The sequence below is a fragment of the Pteronotus mesoamericanus genome, unplaced genomic scaffold, assembly GCF_021234165.1.
Source record: "Pteronotus mesoamericanus isolate MK-2021 breed Mesoamerican mustached bat unplaced genomic scaffold, CSHL_Meso_final contig_180, whole genome shotgun sequence".
Taxonomy (NCBI): Eukaryota; Metazoa; Chordata; class Mammalia; order Chiroptera; family Mormoopidae; genus Pteronotus; species Pteronotus mesoamericanus.
The window spans coordinates 415091-438535 of NW_026555076.1; the positions used below are offsets into that span (position 1 = coordinate 415091).

The window sequence follows — 23445 nt, forward strand, 5'->3', positions numbered from 1 at the left end:
CATTTAGAAAACAGTGGTTAAGGGTGGTGGTTTCTTACTGTTTTGCCTAGAAAAAAAAGTAGTTGCAAACGAAAGAGAAAAGAAAGACCATAGAAAGTGCTATCTTATGGCCATGTGCTCTTCCACATCCTATACAAATGTAGTTCAAATGTATTGCAGTTATAAATGAGTTCCATGTAACCTTCAGAGACTAGTATACCATTGTGAGTCTCTTGAGACCATGGTATTGCATTGGTGATGATGCATTTATTTAGGGTTTTACATAATGTTAAGAAGTACAGGAAATTCCTATAGCCAGTAGAATTGGAAGAAATGCTAGAGATGACATAGTCCAATGCCTCTCAATTTACAGAAATGAGAATATAGTATTATGTAGTTGGGCAGAACCATACTTGTGCAGTCTGTGGAAATATAAAATACTGAGAGCTCTGGTCCCTAACCTCAATAGAGAGGCACGTGTACCTTCTTGAAATACTGTGTGAAAAGTAGAATGTAAACATAAAGTGATAAACTAAAGTAGATCTGTAGATGTACCTATCAATCTTTGTTAATCTGCTGTCAAAGAGATTTGGCAGTATTTCATTTTTGTACTTCTTTTATACATTGAAATAATATGAAGTGTTACTTTTGTTTATAACTTTGTAGGCTAACATCCAGTCCATCATGGCCTCTGAAAAGCAAGTGAACATCCTCATGAAGCTGTTGGATGAGGCTTTGAAGGAGGTAGATCAGATTGAATTTAAACTCAGCAGTTATGAGGAAATGCTCCAAAGTGTAAAAGAACAAATGGATCAGATCTCTGAGAGCAACCACCTAATTCATCTTAGTAACACCAATAATGTAAAACTCCTGTCTGAGATAGAGTTCCTTGTGGTAAGTTTGATTATAAATTACCAACAGCAACAAAAACCAAAATCTAATGATAGCATGTAAAACCCATTTGTAAATATTTTCTAATTTCCTTACGAGAGCAAGATTTAAAATAATTACAAAGATGTAGTAATGAGACTGAATGGCCACTTACCTGTGAATTTCCCAAAATTACATGTGAAAATGTTATATTTACCTACTTTCCAGAACCACATGGACTTGGCCAAAGGTCATATAAAGGCCCTTGAGGAAGGGGATCTTGCTTCCTCTAGAGGCATCGAGGCCTGCACCAATGCCGCCGATGCCCTTCTGCAGTGCATGAATGTAGCTCTCCGACCAGGTATGTTCGCTGGAGATGGTCAGATGTGACCAAGAATCTGAGACTAAGCCTGTAACTTAGCATAATGCTTTTGACAAGAAATAAATGGGGCAAGTGGTTTAGGGTTACATTATTAGCTATTCAAACAAGTTTCACTTATTTCCAAACATGTTTCTATTGGCACTAATAACTTTTTCATTTCAGTTCCTTCTGATTGACCAACAGTGACTCAAGTAAACACTACGAGTTTTCTTCAATACTGTCCACAGAACCTAGCACTAAGTGGATACTTTAGTTAGATCAGCGAGCATGTTTTGCTAGGCCAGAAACTTTATTTTGCATCAGAATCACCTAGAAGGCTTGTTAAGGTACAGATTACCAGGCCCTACCCCCAGATTAAGTAGGTCTGGGGTGAGGCCTTAAAATCTGCATTCCTAACACTTCCCAGATGATGCTGAGGAAGGAGCACTCTTTGAGAACTACTGTGCTATACTGTTTTTTCCCGTTACCTTTCTTTAATAAAAGCAAACGAATAAACCAGAAAAACTTGGGTTCTTCAAAACTGAAATGTGGATACTGTTATAAATACATAAATAAAATATCAGAGAAATCTTTTTATCCATTAAGACAGTCAAGAAATATTCTGATTTCAGGCCATGACATGCTCCTGGCAGTCAAACAACAGCAGCAGCGTTTCGGTGACTTGCGAGAGCATTTTGCCCGGAGACTGGCCAGTCACCTCAACAATGTTTTCGTTCAACAGGTAATTTTATTATTAATACTGGCATGTTCCTGTAGCTTGTTATACAATATATTACCTTAAACTTCAGTTCCTACAAATATTTCAATGTATTTCATTGGGATCACAGCATAATCTTCACACATTTGATTTTAAGATTTTTAAATATGTGCGTGTATCCTCGTAGGTATATTTTGGGCAACTGCCTTCGTAGGTAGACAATTGGTTGTTTTCAGCTATACTTCTCTAATTCTAGAAATCACATAAATATGTTTCTTACTGCATATACTATAAGATAATCTTATTTATAAAAATAATCCCAAACTTTTTTACATGTTTACTCTTTGGCCTGTTATATTTTTCAATATTTGAGGTGAGAACCAGGACTTGATTCAGTGTATGAAATGTTTCTGTGACTACAACTCAAAAATGACTACAACTCAATTGGAAATCCCAGTTGATTTAATCTTATGTAAACCATTTGTCTACATTTTTATGTGGAAAGAGATGTTATAATTAAGGTTATGGCAGTAATATTAATAATAATAACACTACCTTAGAGGGATTTGAATAGAAAGCATTTTACTACCTAGTATAATAAATTATGTTCTTCATCTCCTTTATTAGGATTTTTGGGCAAAAAAAATTGTGGGAAATTTTGTTCATCAAAAAAATGCTGTTTGAAACATTGGATTCTTATTTTGTTTTCACTTTGCAGTGTTCTAAAACAATGGTATTTACTATATTTTATTTCTGATTAGTTTACTCAGGCCCTCCTTCAACTCTATAACAGGTCCTACTTTCTTTCGGTGCCTGTGAGTACATCAAATTTGGCTCAAGCTTCTCTGATTCTTTTTTTTTTCCTATAAAGTATGCTAAACTTAACAGCAGCAAAATCTTTATGGATTATAACTTACTGATTTAAGCTACCAGTTAACCATATTTGTAGTTGTTTTTAAATGCCCGATAGTAAAAGTTTATTTTGGCCAAAAAGACATCTAATCTCATTCTGCTTGCCTTTCTTCCTATCATTCTTTTACTCACTCACTTTTTCATGTATTTAGAAATCACTTGCCAATTGATTGAGATTCATACTAGACATTTATTTGGGAAAGATGAGCAGCTGATCCTGCCTTCAAGTAGCTCACAGTCTAGGGAAGGGAGATAGGTGACCTCAGAAAGGGTAAATGTTAGGATAGTGCTATATGGGAGCATAAAAGAAAACCACCTAACTAAGCTTTTAGGAGGGAAATTAGGAAACACTCTGTTAACATTTCACTTGACTTGAAAAGTGTCAAGAAAAAAGCAAACCTACCAATCCCATAGAAAATACTAATTCACATTGTTCTTACAGAATGGTTTCAATAATATCTATTTTTATACACATCCTTAGTCTTTAAAAATGACACTGTTGACAGTGATGGTATCCACATTTCTCGATGGCATTGAAAATATCAGTCCGTAAACAACAGTCCTTTCTTCACCCTTAATTGTTTGTTGTAACATGCAATTATTTATGATTTTGCTTATTTGTCTTATAAACTAATGGCTTGTTTAAAATGAATGCTTCGCAGTTCTGAAAATCTAATATATATGTATTGTTACATGTGAATGATGCATGTTAAAAACCACAATGTTGCAATACACTGGGATATGCCGAAGAAGGTGGAAGACGATGTCCCAAGTACAGAAAAGAGATTTCCTATGTGTTGAATTCAGTGCATCAGGTCAGCTAGCAAAAGAGTTGGGAAACTTGGGTATTTCTATTCCTGGTTGTCAGACAAACTAGCTGGGAAAATTTGATTACCTAATTATGGTACATTTCTTTGTCAGATTTTCATTGTGTGCCTATTATGTACTCAATGTCGTTCATATGTAAGAATAAGAAATAACTCCCACCCTCAAGATACTTGTAAGGAAGCTAATGTTTTTAAAGCTCTACAACAATGTGTATATTAAAGTGCTAATTGTATAACTACATATACATAGTATACATATATCAATATGTAAGTGCTAATGAGGTTTAATTAAAAGTAAGTTTACTGAGGCCCTGGCCAGGTGGCTTCATTGGTTGGAGTGTCTTCCTGTATACCAAAAGGTTGCAGGTTCAATCCCGGGTCAGGGTGCATATGGGAGGCAACCAACTGATGTCTCTCTCTCTCTCCCCCGCTCCGTTCCTCTTCCTCTCTCTCTAAAATCAATAAACACATTCTTGGATGAGGATTACAAAAAAAGAAACCAAGTGAGTTTATTGAGGATCCTAGTGGTCATATATGGCATCACAGGTAAGACTTGAACAGAGTCTGTGCAATGCAATGTGTAGCAAACATATAGCTATTATAATGTTTATAACTACTCTACAGAAGAATCCAATGTAAATAACCTACTGATCAAAATATAACAGTAATTTAAGAGCATTGAGAGTCCCAGTCTTTAAAATTCACAACATCAGTAATTAAAAGAAATAACATTTGGGGACTGACCAAGTCACCAATTTTTTATTTTACCAAGCAAAACCCTTAAACAGAAATACTGTCATCTACTTTCACTATCTTTTTATTTTAAATATGATGTTTTGGCATTAAAAAGGAAGAATATAATTTCAGACTTTTGAAATTAATACATTTACCTCTATGAGAAGCAATCCTATCATTTTATTTTTTTCTTGTTGCTATAGGCCAGTAAAAACTTCTTCACATTTGGGAATCACTGATCCAGAGCATGCACTCTATGATACAACTTTCATATAAATACTTCTACATAGCTATATTTTAATGAAACCTGAAATGCATTTTTATTTAATATTAACTTCTTACTTTAATATACTCTGAGTAATATTTTTAAAAATTGGTTAGATTCTTTTGGCTCTTTTAGATCTTCTTTCACCTTAGTTTCCATTGAAATAACAATAGTCATCTATAATTTTTACATTTAGTAAGGATGTTTAGGAGAATCAGGCCAGTAACACTAATGAGGATTCTGACATTGAAATAAGGCACTTGAATTAAGGCTAATAAAATTGAGGAAATACTTGCATAAAGAATATGTTATTTTAAAGTCTTTGGGGTGTTTTTTGAAAGATTTGTCTTGAGAGGATAACTGTTCTCTGCCCTCCCTTTGTCTGCCTTTGGTTCTAGGAGACCTCATGATTCTATTCTTTGCTTCGAGCAACATGAAGAAACTGATTATGCAATGAACTAAAATGAACGATTAGGGAAAAACTGAAGTTGCAGTGTTTTTTGCTATATGCTTAAATTTGGAAATTTTTCTTTCAGCATGTTCATAGAAAGATCATGTAGTAAAATAAAACCTGTGTAACAGACTGCGAGTGTTCAGTTCATGTCACAAAATTGTTTCCTTAAGCACACACGTTTCACATAGGTTGATGATCTGTAGTTAAAAGTGTAGAAAAATTATGATTATTTAAGATCAGTTTTCATGGTTTTTGGAACTTTGCTCAGACTTTCTTTTTTCTTTAAGAAAGTAAAAATAAACATGACATAAAATAGAAAGAAAGAGTTCCCAAATCTTGAAAATTTATTTACCATTGCACATGAACATATTCCTGTTAGACACTGAGTATAGCAAAGCATTTCAGTGTGAACCACAGGACCAAACATCTGGATTGAAAATCCTGACTCTGCTCAGTGACTTCCTAGCTGGGTGACCTTGGGCAAGTTAATGAACTTCTTTGTGCCACTTAGTTGGCTTATCTGAATAATGGGGGTAATAAAAACTCCTACCTCAAAGGGTAGTTATGAGGATTCATGTCATTATATGTTCAGCATTTAGAACATTGCTTTGTTATGGCAAAGTGCTCAATATGAGCTAATTTTATTATAAATTCTAGTAATGTATACACTGATGAAAATTTATAATTCACTATGTTTTTAGAAAATATATTGGTCTTAGACAATAATTTGGACAAAACCTAATATATTATTTTTAATAGGCAAATAATTTGGAAAAATAATTAGACAAATAATTTGGACAAAACCTAATACATTATTTTTAAATAATGTTAATTTGGACAAGTAGACAAATAATTTGGACAAAACCTAACATACTATTTTTAAATTATGTTAATAGAGTTTTCTATTTTTTTAAGTGAGTAGAAAAGTATTATTCAAGATTATTGTGGAGATTGTAATTTTTATATATATAGTACCTAGAATGGTAATGGGCTTTCAATAAATTGCTATTATTACTATTTTATTTTTATTTATAATAAACTTTCAACAATGTCTTAATTTTAAAAACTAAAGAATAAAATTCTTTGCACATTAGAGTTTTAGATGTGATAGTTATCAACATTGTTGCTTAATTAAACAATTTAAGTATTTAATTTTCCTATTTCTATAGTTATTTTGGAACTATTTTCTCTAAAGTTAAATCTTGTTAACACTAAAATATTTATCTGAATAGTAATGGTTTGAAGGTAATGATGTTCTTCATATTAGAAGTCAATTTTTCAGTTGACAGTGATCTTAAAAGGCTTTTTGGAAAAGAAAGGTTAGGATAGTAACATATATGAAAAGGCTTTGCAAACTGTAAAATTCTCTACAGATGTTAATAACTATTTTCCCCATTTTAGGAGAAGACGAGGTTTTTAATTGAAGAGCTTTCCTGATAAATAAATTAAATAATGTAACTTAACATGTAATAGTCTGAGTAAACAGTTGTGGGAGAAATAAACAATAATTCTGAGTCTTGAAACACTGAGAAAAAATAATTAGGAGAATTATTTTAGATAATGAAAAGAAATATAATATTGTTATTAATAAAGGCAGACTATTTGGAAAACATTTATAAGCTAGAACAAGTCTGTCAAACACTCTTTCCCTTTCATCACTGAAACCAATTAAGATACACAATTTGGAATTATTATTAGCCCTAAAACTGTAATATCTGTCTGTGCTTAGTATGTAATACTTGTGATTTAATGTAATCTCAATAATCCTTCTCACGTGGCCATGAAAAAACATTTCTGTAACATAATGTTTATATTGACATTTGTCAACTATAATGAAAGGTATAGTATAGTTCAGTGGTAGTATCTGCATGTTTATTTACTATTTTTGATTTTGTTCATTTTTATTGTTAGTCTTCACAGAAAAGATACAGGTGCTCAGGCATTCCCAATATATAGAATAGTTTCACATGCTGGATGATTCTTTGGAGGATGTGATTGTTTTTTATTCAGTCAACCATCTGGAAAAGAACTTTCACACAGCTAGCTCTATGCTCCCTTATCCAAGCCTCTAGTATCAGCTGTGTTTTTAGAATTTTTTATATTTTAGAAAAATAATACAGTACATATACTGTATATTATATAACCACTCCAGCAGGCGCTAGAGCAGGGCCCTATGATCAAGCATATAATGTTTCTACACCAAAAAAAAAAAAAATTGTTGCTTTAAACACTATAAATAGCCTTATGTTAGTTCAAGTCAATTTTTGCCATCAAAATAGTTTTGGTGGCAAAATAGTTTTAGAGCTTTTTGGATTTTAGAACTATAGAAAGGAATTATGGATGTTGTAATAACATACCTTGTATATAACATGTATGATAGTGATGAACTTCTGTTACTTCTACTTTTTGGCTCTTGGTATTTTGAATTGGTCAGTCTACTTTTCTGATACTTTTCTGCTGTGGTCCAGTTTCCCAAGTTAACCTAAGTAGGTATCAGTAAGGCTAATCTTCAAAGTATACTGGTTGTTCTATACAGTTTTAGATGTAATTTCTGTGTAATGGATCCTTATTTTTCTTTTTAGCTCTGTTTTATATCGGGGATATAGTACTACAAGAAGAAAACTCCAATAGATTTATTTGTAAACTTTAATGAAGAAGGGATTTAGATAATGATGGTTTTAGTACTTGGTGTGTTTAATACTTCTGTCTTTCTTACTCTAAAGGTACTTTTCAACTAATAGGCCACAAATTTTTTCTTTCTGGATACTCTGTATTTAAAAATAATTGTTTTTAAAAATTCATATCTACTACATTCTACTATTGTGTATATAATAAAGCATATACATTAGAAGAAAGAAATCTCTCATATTAAAAGAATTTAAATTCTTTAAATTCAGGATGTTTATAAGCTAATATATCTCAGCTAGTATAGTACACGTTGGTTAGCTTTAGGTAACTTTACCAGGAAATGAGTTACCTATTCCCAAAATTCCAACAGCCTGTGCCATTTTAATACAGTTTTCACAATATGCTAACAAATAACTAACTTCTGACTATCTAGCAAATCAGATTGAGTCAGAATGACTGTAAATAACTTCCTTCTGTGGCCTTCCCTTATTCTTGGGAACTTATGTTTTCAAGGAGAATCTACTTCTTTTATCATACAACTTCTTATCTCTTAGACTCTGGTTCTGATTTCCATGAAAAATATTGATTGACCAAGTAGCAGAGAAGGAGAGCTAGATTGTTTCAAAAGGGAGCTGGGAAGATTTTTATTGTTTTATTTTTTAGATACCAGTAACTAGTAGGCAGTTGTATTTTTTTTTTGAGAGAAAGGTAGGGAGAAAGAAAGGGAGAGAATCATTGATGTGAGAGAGAGAAACATCTATTGGTTACCTCTTTTATGTGCCCTGACCAGGACCGAACCCACAGCCTAAGCATGTGCCCTGACCAGAAACAGAACTGACGACCTTTGGTTTATGGGACGATGCCCAATGAACTGAGCCATACCAGTCAGGGTGGCAGTTGCAATTTTTGAGTCTGGTTAAAATGATTTTGTTTGATATGTTCTTAAAAGAAAATAGAAGTGCAACTCACATGATAAAGATTCCAATTCTAGCTTTTCTTCTGTGTGACCTGTGTAAAAGACTTAATTCTGAGTTTTAATTTGTTCTTCTAGAAAGTGAGATTATTGGATTAGATAATTGCCCAGATCTGTATTTTCTAAAACAAAAGTCAAGATACATCATCTGCCTTAGGCTGCTTGATAACTTATTAATTTACTTATATAAAAACCTTATCAAGGTTTAAAAATAGTATAGTTATTTAACAAAGTCATAGAAAAATTAAAATTATGTTATCATTAGTGGTTATCCTGGAAAGCCCAGATAAAGTCATCTATAGTCTTTTTTAGTTCTAAAGTTCTGTATCCTATATGTTACTTGTTTTAAATATTGTAGTCTCAAATGGAAATACCATGGATGTAGACAATTTGTTTTAAATACTTCCCTATGTGGTATGTTTCTTTAAAAAAATACAGTTTGTATAATCATGTTTATTTGTTTAGTAAATTGTAAAATGATAAACATGCTTTATTAAAACATTCATTCTCAACTCCCTTAGAAGATGAAATGAGTAGTTGATTTATCAAAGTGCCATTCTTGAGTGTTCATGACTATTTTATGGTGGAAATGTTCAGTTGATATACACAGGATGATAAAAGAAGACATCAAGTCCTCAGTTTTTATTTTTTTTGTTCTGTTGGCTTTGCTTGGTCACATTTGGTCACTGTTTTTATTTTGTTTTTAATTTTCAGTTATCACAATGTTTATACTGTCAATGATATTTATTTATTTGTTTGTTTACTCACTCTAGGGTCACGATCAGAGTTCAACTCTTGCTCAACACTCTGTTGAGCTAACTTTACCCAATCATCATCCATTTCATAGAGACTTGCTCCGATATGCTAAGCTGATGGAATGGTTAAAGAGTACAGATTATGGAAAATATGAGGGACTAACAAAGGTATGGATTTGATATCAATTTGACATCACTGAGTACAGAACATAATCTTTTAGAATTAGGAGGTTATGTATTTAGTTCCCTAAGTGACATTTGAAATACTCTAGTACATTCTTAGCAAAACAGAAAATAACAGAGTTTCTGACTGCTCATTAATAAGAAAGGACATTTATTTTATTTACTCGGATTGATTTTGAATTTCAGGGTAATATAGTATTAGGCCATACTGTATGTAGTCTGAGGCATCATTCAGTTTAATTAAATGCTTTAATTATTTCCTGAGTTTCTTTACATTCACTATGGAAACTAGAAAGTATGACGATATGAGTGAGGCGTTCACCCTTTAAGAATCTATAATCTGTTCTATTAAACAAGTACAGAGTACCTTTTTATTAAGCAAGCATTTCACTGTTTCAGGAACATGTGGCCTAACAAACAGGTGTCTAATTCTAAAGAGCTTTAAGTCTTAGGGGAAAGAAAAACAATCAGCAAAAAATTAAGTTCAAAACTGGAAATAAGTTTAAATATATGGTAGTTTAGAGAAGGAAAATCTATGACCTGAAGCTATGGGGGAAAACTTTATGGAGGATACTGGACTTGAATTGAGTTTTAATAGAGTGGGATTAGAAAAGCCAGAAATGAGAGGAAGGGCATTCCATGGGTGAGGAACAGGATGTCTGGACAAAGCTGGGGAAATGCCCTTTTCCCAGGACAACAACGAGGCAACCTGACTGAGGCAGAAATTTCGTATTCTGAAATAATGAGAAACTATGTTGAAAAAGATGAGCCGTTAAGACCTAACAACATTCCTCCCACACATCAGAAAACACTCGATGGAAGAAATAAGAACCTAATGCAATAATTCAAATGAAATGAGATCTTGAACCAGGAAGAAGGTGATGGGAATAGAGAGAGAATATGAACCAAAAGAGAGACCCCAGAGACAGAAGGGACAGGATGATGCCACATTGCTAGGCTTAGAAGAACAGCGGCATCTGTCACTGACTGAATGTGAGCCGTTGGGGAAGATAAGAGTCAGTCACTCGTATCAGTCTTCATATATTTTCTCTTCAGAGTGTCTACCCATTTACAGTAAAATCTGACTCTCTTTTTCTAAACTATGATCATAAGAAATTGGATATAAACCTTGATAAAAATATTTTTAAAGTTTAAAAATGCTTTTTAAAAAGAATATATATTATATTCTGGTGTGTTTACATATATCTTATCTGGCTAGCCATTTTAGTTAAGATTATTGTTCCTCAGAATTAGTCTTTTAAGTATTATGCAACTCTGCTATTGTGTTATATCTTCACTTATTTTGTTTTCATTCAACAGAATTCTGATTTGGAGATATCTTAAGAAAAAATATTTACATTACTGGAATTCTTTGCCTTTTGAAGTTTTAGGAGGATTAATATTTTGAATAATTAAACAATATTGTATCTCCTTAAGAGTATTGTGCCAACACATGCTTTGTCCCCTAGTGAATATTCAAATAAGTAATCAATAAGCTTTTTGCCTAATTGTGTTCTCAGTGAGTATTATTGCCCTGTCTTTATATATAATGCAGTATTCATGAATGTAATTTAAAGTGAAGAAACAAGACTATAGCCAATCCAGTGATGATTTATGGAGTGTTTCTCTGCCTCCAGTATATTTTGGATTGACAACATTAATGAGCTTTTTTAAATGAAATCGACTCATTTCCCAAGAATGTTACTTGATCCTGTGGTTTGAACTTTTGACAGACTATGTATTTTTACCTCGTAATCTAATTTGGTTGCTGAAGTGTTGTCGGAAACAGGAATTGTATTAAAAAGGAAGAAGGAGGGGAGGAATGAAAGAAGAAAAAGAAGAAGGAAACAGACAAACCAATGTTTTTTTACTAAGAAAAAAAATTAATCCAGATACTATTTGCATATTTGCACTTGGTTTGGTGTATACAGCTCACACTTTTTGGTTGTAACAGGAAAAGCCTGTTTCAAATTCTTTCAGAGTAAGAATTGCTAGGTACTACCCTGGCTCTGCTTTGACTGAATCTAAGAGAAGCCCTGATTTTCGGTGTACATACTTAGAGTCTATGGAAAAGAGGAGTGCCTTGGTCATGTAACAGGCTTAACTGCCCAGATTCCTTCCTCCCCAAAACCACGACCCTTGTCTGTGGCTCTGGGTTTCGCATATACGGTAATTAATAGAGATGGTCCATCCATGCTTGGTAGGAAATGGGCTTTCCTCTCCCAATAACTTCCTGAGGTTGATAATCAGTCTTGAAGATTACTCAGACACCTTCCTTTCACCACTGGTCTGCATCTGTGGATTTGCCTTGTGTTCAAAGGAAAAGTAATCATGGAGGTCTCCATAGTACTCTGCAGTCAGCACCAAATAAAAATGAAAAGACTGAGATAAGATTTACACTTGGGATAATTAAATTTTAAGCTAGTGCTGTATATAAGGTGCAAAGAGGAGAAAGACATACTCACAGTGAGAGAGAGCTTTCAGAATTTGGTAAATGAATGAACTCATAGTCACACCTGCCTGTGGTTTTGCCCAACAGTGAGTTCTGTTGAGTACCTGGAAAAGGTGTCCAGTTATTTGAGTCCACTTGAAAAGGGGTGATTTTCAATATTCTGTTCAAGTCACTGTCTTCTAGATAACAAAATAGCTATTTTGAAACCATTTAAATTGCTTGGGTGGTAATGAGCACTTTAAACAATTTAGGTATTGGGATGTAGTCTCCTGTATTGACTGATTTCTGTAGTAAACCACTAATGAAGATTTTACAAATAATGGAAAGCTACTTTCCCATTTGTCAGTCATTTATTGATTTGCAGTGATCAATATTTTTATGAGAATTTGAACTTGAAAAATGAGACACTGAAAAAAGGAGACAGCCCAATGTACTAGGAATTAATTTTAGGGTATATTTTAATTTATATTTGCTTTTAAAGTTATGCAAAGATCATGGGAAAGAACTGCCCATTTAACTAACTTTTCTTATAGAGAGTAATATGGCCTATAAATTGAAAAAAGCAGAATCCATATTATGTTTTATCCAAATACTATTTTGTAAGGGTATATCTATAAAATATCTAAGAATATCTGAAAGTTGCACCTGATGTTTAAAGCAAGGTAAACCTGTTCTAAAACTGCCTACATTAGCTTGAAATAATAAAGGAAATTGAAGCTTGATTCCATAATAAACTGAAAAGAATAGCTCTGTACAATTTTTCTGCTGTGGATTTATTTAAATTTAGCCAAACTCCATGTATGGCATTTAACTTAGGACTTGGAAAAACACATAGTCCCCCATTGTGGAAGAATCTTTCCTGAGGGTATGTGATAAGCAGATAGATGAAGAAATGAGTGTGTGTGCCGAATAATAGATGTTTTCACTGAGCTAGAATAAATTAAATGTGTTTATAAAAAATTAATTATTTAATTATGAAAACTGTAAGATATACTAATTCAGTTCATATTGATAACCACCTATATTGGGGTAACACCTGCAGCTGACAGGTACAGTGAAACTGAATGTGCTCCATCTTTGCCGTGGCACTGTCCGTGGGTATCTTCGTTTCTAAAGTGGCATGGCAGTGTGGAGGGAGCGTTAGAAAGAGTCCCATGTTGTTTGGTCTTGTGATTCCACCCTTAGGAAATTATTCCAAGGGCACAATTTTCATTGGAGATGAAAAGTTTATTGTAATATTGTCTATCCTAGCAAAACACTGAAACCACTTAAGTGAACTCTGTTAGGGGATTGGTTTGCTGAATAGTGGCACATCAACAAAGCATAATACTCTGCAGTCATTAAAGGTGCGAAACTGGAGAAACGTCACTGTTCTTACTCAAATATCCAATACAGTTAGATTACAACTATACTTAGAATATATGAAAGTTACATAAAGATGAAAATGTAATTGTTTTACTTCATATTTTTGTAAATTGTTAATTTTTTTTTAAGACAGAAAATAGTCTACTTTTTATATCCTATGAAATGCATCAAAATTTTAACCACAAAATTTAAAACAAACATGAAGGATTTGGGGAGGTTAAAAAATGGGAATTGTTATCTTTGTTTTATTAATAAGAAGTACATGTTACTTTTATTTAAGAATTACATGGATTATTTATCACGACTGTATGAGAGAGAAATTAAAGATTTCTTTGAAGTTGCGAAGATCAAGATGACTGGTACAACTAAAGAAAGCAAGAAGTTTGGTAAGCTTAGGCACCTCAGTTCATTGTTTTCTGTTCTATTAAAAATGGTTTTATTTATGACAATTAATTCTAAGACTTTTTAAACAAGGAGGAAGAAGATACAGTAGAATTGATGAAAGTAAGTTTAATACATTGGTTTGGTTTTTAGGTATTTCATAGAGGAAATATTTGTATCTGCAAATTTTTTTTACTAGTTAAAATTCTGTATGTGAATCTGACAGCTATTTTATATTTATGCTGTAATTAAAAGCATATATTCATAGGAAAAGCAGTTGGCCAGAAAATGAAGTGCAATCTGATAGAGAAAATATTAGACTAAGAGACATGTGTTGAGAGTTCAGTTTCTGATTTTCTAAAAGATGTTTATTTAACAGTTGTGGGCAAATCATTGATCTCTTTCTTAAGTCATCACTCTCCACAGGAAAATGAAAGTGATTCCTGGCTTCTTACTTCTCACTGGCTATTTTGAATTAAAAAAAAAAAAGGTTGTATGTGTTTTATCTCCTGCTGTGGGGCTATAAATATGTCACCAGAATTTCTTCTGTAATCATACGTTATTTTCCCAAAGATGTAGTTTTGAAGTATGTTTTTTTGTTGTTGTTGCTTCTAAATATGTTAAATGGACCAAAAAACAAAAACACAAAAACCAAAAAAAACCCAAATGGTTTGAAAGGATAACCAGTGAAAGTATCAAGTTGTGAGGAAGGTGATTTGCCAAGGCCACATTCTGCTCTTGCATGTACCCATCTCTGGAGTTCCTTTTGGATGGAGTTCTGTGCCTATGGAGTCAAAACCTGGCCTTAAGCGGCTACAATGTGTACTCCTCAGTGTGTCTGCATAGCTCCCTTTAGAAAGATGAGCTTAGCATTTGCTTGTTGAAAGGAGCCTATGCCCTGAGCAACTTCAGTGATCAGGAAACGGGGTTGAAATTGATAGCTCATCTTTCCAGTCTTTTCTTTAGGACAGAGACGACTTGTCTCTAGTGGGTAATTATTTTGTAGTTCACTGGATTTTTTTTTAATACAACACTAATATATTGATTGTACTAGTCCAGACTTTTGAAATGGTTTGAATCTGTGTACCAATATACTATACTTAGGTAGATGCTGATGAGAATCTTGGGACAATAGGCTTTGGAAACAGAAATGCTAACTCATCCTAAAGGTTAATTGTTATTAAACAGCAGTGTGTTTATATCCTTGTTAATGTTTCACTGTGAATATGTAATTTTTTTTTTAGTGGACACATATTATTAATGCAAGTTACATGTTTAATGTTTTCATTTAGTATATTTGTCACTTGTTAGTGAATCATTTTATTTTGAGATTACTCCTCTACAGTAAATGAAAACGAGGTAAAAGGGAAATCTTTCTAAAATTATCCCCTCAGGAGGTCATTAATAGCAGTATCACAATAGATTATCAAGCCTAAGATTCACATTGAGATAAATGACATAATAAAAATATAATTTAAATCAAGTACAGTAGTATCTTAATGGTATCATTGCATTAACCTGAAACCTAAATTTTTTCATTTCCTACGCCTTGAAAAGTTCTTAAATTATCTTGTTGAAAATATTTTATATTAATATAATGCAAGTGTAGAATGCACATTTACAGTAAACTTCTAATAGATTAATAGTTATCTATTAAATAATAAGGCATAGAGGAATACTTTGTGGAGGTTGATAGCACTAGAAAATTAAATAATTTCAGTTATTTTGATGTCAGCTATAACAGAAGAAGAAACTAAAAAGAACTCAGAGGATAAAAACAGTTTGGTTCATCTTTGAAGATCTAACTTGTTACTCAGCATTTGAAAATAAATTTCAAGTTAAATACAAATGACAAGTTCTAAATAAGGTAGAATATAAAAGTTTTAAAAGATCTTTTTCAGTGATTCAAATTATGTTTAAATCAACTTTAATAATAATTATAATTAAAGTAGAAATCTGAAATTTTAGAAAGATAACTTTTTAATGAATCAAAGTAATAATAATATTTAAATGTGTTCTGGTTTTTTTCTTGCTCTGAAAATGCTGGGTCATAGATGCTAATAAGAATAGAAAGTCAAATTGAATACACTTTACAAAAGTAAATTGCAGTCAGTGTAGTCATAGAGATTCAGGGCGTACTCTTTTTGAACCACTCTGGACTCAAATCTTTAACATTGACCTAGTTCAAATAATTCAAAATAATGTTAAAATGCCAGTAAAGCATCTTTTCCTTGTGAACATGTCTTTGATGTAGGTCATTCCCTTTTTTGAAATCCTCGGAGACATGGAATTTTCTCTCCAAGATTGATACTTCAGTGTTTTTTTTTTTTCCTGTTTTGTAGTCTATAACTGGACTTAATGAAATGGCAGGGAGAGTAAATATAGTAATTTTTAAAAATCACCAGTTTTTTCTTTCTACAGCTAAGATAACACACACATTATTTTAGTTCATTAACATATGCATTTATATAATTACTGCCTCATTTATTTTAATATTTAAAAAATTTTAAAATGGTATGCCAAAATTATTTTTTTCATTTTATGTTTCTTCTTTAAGAAATCTTATCGATGTCACAGAAAGTCTTGAATAAAAGACTGAATTTATGGCTGGCTGGAAGATTCAATAAATATTTATTAATTATCTATTATATAATAAGCACTGCTGTATTCTGAGAATGCAGCAATGAGGAAAGATCCTACCCTCATGATGTTTATAGTCTAGTGAGGATTTTTAAAAGATACTTAAAAGTTTACCTGAAGATTGTTGCTTATTGCTGATAAATAATATGGACTTTTTATGAGCTCCATATAAGAGTTTATTAACTCTACTAGTAATTCTGTATTCTTTATTGGCTACTAATAAAATGTATATAAAGTATTAGGCCTTGCTGTGGAACTGGTGACTTAGTATAGTGACACATTACAGCCACTATAAGGTACTGTTCAGATTGGCCAGCCAGTAGCTCCAGCATGATCCTTGCTTGCAATTTTAGTATGCAGCCTTATTCTCTTGAGCTTCGGGTAGCCAAGGCTGGGAAGATATACATGTTGCTCGTATGACATGTTAGTAGCTTATTTGCCTTGAAGTTTGCCTTGAAGTTTGGCAGTGACATTTGACACATTGTTTTTTATTTTAAAATATTTCTGGGTTATGTTCTTTAATTTTCTGTTTCATTCTATAATTTCTTTCTTTGCCTTTCATATCTACTTCTAATTTGAGTTTAGAGTGTTTCACAGGATGATCTCTACAACTGATCTAATAAATATTATATATATAAAAGTATTAGAATAAAACTAAATGATCCTTAAAAGGCTCAAATTCCTGTATTAAATCTGTTCCCTCAGATTTATTCTTCCATCCACTCATCTCCTGATAAGTAGTATTTTGATATAAAGTTTTCATTCCACGTGTTCACAAAGCCAGTTACTAAGTGTTAGTGCAGCTTGATATTTGAAATGGTTTTTTAAACCCCAGTCATATAAATTTTTATCAGGAGTAATATAAATTATTTAGTACAGTGGAGAGTCCTTTCAGGAGCTTTTAGGGAACCTAAAATTGTTGATATATAATGTCTAAATCTACAACTTCATTCTAATAAATTTCCACTGTATTAAATTATTTATTTGGAACCATATTTTCAGAAACCAAAGCTTGCAAAGATACTCTTTTAAATTTAAATATACTGGCTTCATAAACTTAATATCATTTAAAAGTATGGGGGTTATTTAACAAATCTAGATATTTTATCTGAATCATATAGTAAAAATAATACATGAAAAGATAAGGATTTTCTTTCATATAATTTTTCAGACAGTAGCTGACCAACTAAACACATGTTGCACCTCTTGTTACTTGATGCTCATGGTTCTCTGCATGTGTCTTTTAACTAGAGCTTAACTTCCTCTTGTGCATGGTTTGTGCAAATTGCAGTTTATTAACTTGTCTTTGTCTTTGATGCTTGCAACCTAATCCATCACAGCTACACTTCCTCGAAAAGAAAGTGCTGTCAAACAGGAAACAGAGAGTGAGTATGCCTAGTGTATTAGTAGGTATTCTCAATGCATGTTTGTGTAATGTCTAGAAATTAGTTATTTGTCTTGAAAAAAGTTACAACAAAATATTGATTGCTCTGAGTTGCTGCCAGGTATTGGTGAAAGAAAACCAACATGGTGGTAGTGGTGTGGCTACATCTATATAGTTAAAAATGTACGGTGGGTAATCAGGAATTTATGAAAAGCCTTAACCATTATACTTCTGTTTCCAGGCTATGGTTAAAAACTATAAAAATCCTTTTACATATGGTCAGAGTTTGCATAGTGAAATCAAAAATTGTCTTTAATTGTCCTTATTGTATCTTCATTTTTCCCTTCTGACCATCAGCAAACAATATAGGTTAACTGAGAGATACCCAAAGAAGAATAAAAAATTTTTATTTATATGTAATTCTGAAAAAAGTATCACATATTCTTATAAAAATAGAATACTTTAATTCTTTGATATATGTAAGATATTGTCCAGCCATATTGTTCTAATTTTTCTTCATGGCTATGATGGATACCTATGTTTATACCTTAACACAGATGTCTTATATTAATATAGTTAATGATGTATTATAGTGTAGTTGTATTTTAAATACAACAAGTGTTCAGGGTGGTTTTTTTCCCCCCTTGTTTTGTTTTTAAAGAATGCAGTTAATCAGTTTACTTAATGTAAAAGCAGTTTCTGGGTCCAGGAATGTGTAAAGTTGAATTGTATGTAACTAACTTTTTTTGTAGGGCAAGAATGATACAGTATTGGCAGTTTCATATGGTTCAATATGGTTTCATTGAACCATGTGAACCATATGAAACCATAAGTAGCAACATACTAGAACTCTCTAGTATGTTGATTTAACTGGTATATGGCAGTTGTCTTCAGAATATAACAAAGTGATGTTAAGCTAGTACTCTACGGGGTCAGTGACCATCTATATTCATGTCTTTTGACTGGGAAAGAAAGAAATCCTCATTTACGGATAGCAGCAGGAAACTATGATGAGACTGGGCAGGGCACAGATTTTGTAATCTTTAAGATCCTTTTCACTCCTATTTTATAGATCTGTGTAGTTTCTGCTACTCTTTACAATATGCTCAGGAATAGGACACAAATGTAAATGAAAAACGACACTCTACAACCTGCCCCATGTGGTAGACTAGTACACTAACTAGTATGAGCCCTGGAAGACTGAGATGGGAAGATAGCCCAGATTTATGGTATGGATCTTCTATTCATGAAGGTCACAACTTTCAAAGTTTTATTATTTCTTAGGTCTTCATGGAAGTTCTGGGAAATTAACTGGATCTACTTCCAGTCTAAATAAACTCAGTGTTCAGAGTTCAGGGAACCGCAGATCTCAGTCATCTTCCCTGTTGGATATGGGAAACATGTCTGCCTCTGATCTCGATGTTGCCGACAGAACCAAATTTGATAAGGTAAATAAAATAACAGGTACTTCTTAAACATTAATATTATCAGTTTTCTAACAGCAGTTTGTTATTGCATTAAGTGGGTTCAAAGATTTGGGCTTTCTCTTAGTTAACCACTTCTTACTTTCCAATACTGAATCTGAAAAAAAATACTAGACAAATGGCCACTAAAGTGTGAATCATCAATTAAATGACATTAGATCTTATTAATTTTATAAATCATAAAATGCTTACATCTCAAATCTAAGTTCTTTGAGCAACTACAAAGTAAAGAGGAAATAACAGCTTTTATGAAGCTGAACTGTTCCCTGCGATGCATTAAATAAGTTTAAAAAGTTTGTCTCTGTGTTCCTCTTTGCAGATTTCAAGTGAATAGTTATTGTGAGTTTCATTTTAGGTATCTTCTGGCACTGCTATGCCTTGATAAACTGCATTGTCCTGTCAGTCTTGGAAGAGTTTTGGGGATTTTATTAAAATACGAATAAAAGCATTTATGGTCCTGGCAGAAAAGTGATTAAAATGTGGAATGTTATTTTGAGTATTTCGTGCAGTTCTTTCATTTTGGTTTTCTTCAGATCTTTGAACAGGTACTAAGTGAACTGGAACCCCTGTGTCTAGCAGAACAGGACTTCATAAGTAAATTTTTCAAACTACAGCAACATCAAAGTATACCTGGAACTGCGGTATGGCTCATGTTTGTTTATTGGCTAGAGTGTATGATCTGTAACATAATCAACCTAATTAATATGTTGTCACAATTTCAATATTAGTACAGAAAAAGAAAGGATTTATGATGTAAGAACTTCTAAAATAATTTTTGTTATACCATGAGATAATAAAAACAGTGATAGAGTTTGTGCATCTAATCTAACATTCCAGACTGTCTTAGGCCTAAACATTCTCTAAGTTATAGAGGAGGAAAATGTCTGAATTTGCAAAAATTATTTAAAAAGCAATTTTAGCATCATTTTAGTGGTCATGAAGTAAAAAAATATAATTTTCCCCCCAAAATATGTATGATGTTTGAGTATATATACCATGGTCTAGCAAAATAAATGAGGAAGGAAGGAAGGGAGGGAGGAGGCAGGGAGGGAGCGGGGAGGTGGGGAGGGAGGGAGGGAGGCCTCCAATCTGGTGTTTTTTATGGCTTTGTTATTAAGCAGCTATGAGTTTAAAACCAATTATTTAATCCCCAGTTCCCTCATCTCTCATCTGTTCAATGGATATAATAATGCCTACTCAGCATGCCTCTAAGGTGGAAAAAATTTAGGAAAATAAAATGAGACATTTGCTAGAACATGAAGAACTTAAAAGTACGATGCAAATGATTTTAAAATTAAGGTCATCTTAAAAAAGAATGCACATATAAAAAACATTTACAAAATGAATGAGAAAGTGTCATCTCAGATGGATAGGGATTTGTTGTTGTGGGTGGTGGTAGTAAATTTGCTTACTTCCTAAGAATTTTTGATAGTTATGTTTTCAAATACCAAAGTTCTTAGAATGATTGATGAGCTTTCTTTAATTTTTAAAACTCTCTATCATAGGTTGCTTCTACTAGATATTTCCTGGTTTTTGTTGAGCTGCCCACTCATTCCCATCTTCCCCCTCCAGCCTTCTGTACATTCTCTCTCCCCACTTTTCCTGCATGTGCACACAAGCACAACTTCTCCCCATAAATCTCGGACAAGATGTAAGAACAAAATTTCATGCACATTCTTAAGTAGCATACTAAATTACATAGTTTTATTGCTGCCTTTAAAAGTCACTATTTTTCATAATGTATTCTCTCCTAGGAATTTTAAGACTGAGCAGGCTTTTGCTTATGTAAACTAGTCAAATTGTTGGTCTTTTATTATGTAAAGTACCTGAATAATTTTTGCAGACTGAAGCAGATGACCTAGACGGAGGAATGTTATCCAGGCAACATAATTCTGGCACAGCACTGACCGTTTTGTCTGAGTATGTGTTTGTTACTATCTATTGTTTATTTTGGAAAAAAGTAAACTTTAAATTTAGGATAGAGGAATGCTGCTCAATGAGGCATCCAGATGGCTCACAGTAACCGGGCAGCACTCAGCTCTGAGACACACACATGTGCCCATTGTCTTATTAAACATTCTTACTGAATGAAAATTGGTCCTGTTTTATGACTCTATGGCTCCTCTTTGCTCTAGTAATCACAAAAAAACGCAATCGATGTTGGCATTTGCTGGTAGGAAGTAGTATTTGAATTGCCATGTATTTCTTGGATATCACAAAGCACATTTCAGGATCCAGCTCTGCAAATGACAGTTATTTTGAATGATAAAACTTAACTTCAAAAAAAAATTTATATGGAAACTGCTGTAGAATAATTAATTGGTTCATCATATTTGGACGTCTTTAATGGAAATGTCATATTTTAGTCATTTTGTATACACTTAGTTCGTTAAAGATGAATACACCTGAAGCTTTTAAAACTTTCTATATTTTGTATGTTTTCTGAACAGGAAGGATATGATCCGCCAAATGATGACTAAAATATTTCGCTGCATTGAGCCAGAACTGAACAACCTAATTGCATTAGGAGATAAAATCGATAGCTTTAATTCCCTTTACATGCTAGTCAAAATGAGTCATCATGTGTGGACTGCACAAAATGTGGATCCTGCTTCTTTTTTGAGTACTACATTGGGAAATGTTTTGGTGACTGTTAAAAGGAACTTTGACAAATGCATTGTAAGTTGTTTGTTTTTTTATGGGGTTTTTTTTGGTAAATAACTCAGAATTGTAATCATTGCAAAAAATAGGTAAGTGTATTTAAGTCAAGAGATTTCCAGCTTTCCTTTGGGGGATCTACAGTTCACATCCCCCAATACCTTGAAGCAGGGTATTGGCTGCAATATATATGAACAGAGGTAGTTGGGAGATACTATGCCCATTAGCTTCTCTTCTTCACTGTGAATCATGGCAAGTTCTAGAGCAGGTGGCATAGAAATGGTAGCTACTTAAGAGATCCACTAGGTAACCAAAATCTCAGTTAACTTCATAGTGACTATAGAGTTAGTGAAACAGTTGAAACTATCATTTGGATTTATTGTTGTTCTAATATATTTAATAAGAAAATAATTGGATTATTTTAATTGATTGTATAAATTATGTACTCAATTTCATGTTTAATTCTTTAATTAATGATCATACACTTTAAGAATTATTTTTATAATTGCTTCCAAAAATCATCCTTTGCTTCTTTCTCATAGGAAAGAAAAAAATCATTAACTACTTTGTTTTTGTCTGTTAGTTTTTGGCAGTCTTATAGGTATCAATTGGACTGAGCTAGATTCTTAAAAAACTTTTAAATTAATGTACTTGGTATGTAAAAATGGATATGTATCATGAATATTTCTCCTATGTAACCTTTAAGTTATATACAGCTCTTGAATATTCATATAATAATAGAAGATACAAACAAGGGTAATTAAAATCCATACAATTTTTCAGACCTTAAAAAAATAAAATTTGTTTAGTTTATGAGTGTATAAAAAGCAATCTATGTCCACTGTGGAATCTATTGCCTCAATAGGCCTGTTAATCCTCCTTCCCTACCAAATGATTTCACTTGGTATTTGAAATACTATGAAATTTGACCATTTAAGACTTATCCTTGCCCTTACTGGTGTGGGTCAGTGGACTGAGTGCCGGCCTGCAAACCAAAGGGTCGCCAGTTTGATTCCTAGTCAGGGGACATGCCTGGGTTGTGGACCCAGTTGCCAGGTCCCCAGTTGGGGGCAGGCAAGAGGCAACCACACATTGATGTTTCTCTCCCGCTTTTTCTCCCTCCCTTCCTTTCTCTCTCAAAAAATCTTTAAAAAAAAGAAAGAAAAAAAGACCTCCTCTTCCCTGTCTCCCCCTCTCCAGAGGTGGTGATAAACCTGGCAAGGCTTGCAAACTGAGAGCTAAAAGGAAAAGGAAGAGCTACCAAGGGCTAAGATAATGAGTCATATGACGTAGCTGGAACACTAAATCATGTGGACACTATACAGTTCCAGAATAGGAAAGCTGTGCTGCTTTTATCAGTAAAATGTAACTTTATATAATACCTCTCAACCCAGTAGACATAATTGTTAAAAGCATAATGT

At 32.9% G+C, this 23445-nt stretch overlaps 1 protein-coding gene across 8 annotated transcripts in view; it reads left to right on the forward strand.

Moving 5' to 3' along the window:
* The window catches only part of EXOC1 (exocyst complex component 1), a 48399-nt gene that overhangs the window by 13821 nt on the left and 11133 nt on the right, over nucleotides 1–23445 (forward strand). For 3 of the 8 annotated variants that reach the window (XM_054566757.1, XM_054566756.1, XM_054566758.1), the window contains 11 exons: nucleotides 646–873; nucleotides 1078–1210; nucleotides 1843–1952; nucleotides 2690–2743; nucleotides 9496–9645; nucleotides 13758–13863; nucleotides 17839–17883; nucleotides 19167–19330; nucleotides 19900–20007; nucleotides 21210–21286; nucleotides 21817–22045. In XM_054566757.1, the coding sequence (XP_054422732.1) occupies nucleotides 646–873; nucleotides 1078–1210; nucleotides 1843–1952; nucleotides 2690–2743; nucleotides 9496–9645; nucleotides 13758–13863; nucleotides 17839–17883; nucleotides 19167–19330; nucleotides 19900–20007; nucleotides 21210–21286; nucleotides 21817–22045 (1404 nt within the window). The remainder of the gene's footprint in view (nucleotides 1–645; nucleotides 874–1077; nucleotides 1211–1842; nucleotides 1953–2689; nucleotides 2744–9495; nucleotides 9646–13757; nucleotides 13864–17838; nucleotides 17884–19166; nucleotides 19331–19899; nucleotides 20008–21209; nucleotides 21287–21816; nucleotides 22046–23445) is intronic. The other 5 variants (XM_054566760.1, XM_054566761.1, XM_054566762.1 and 2 more) reach the window with 3 other exon arrangements.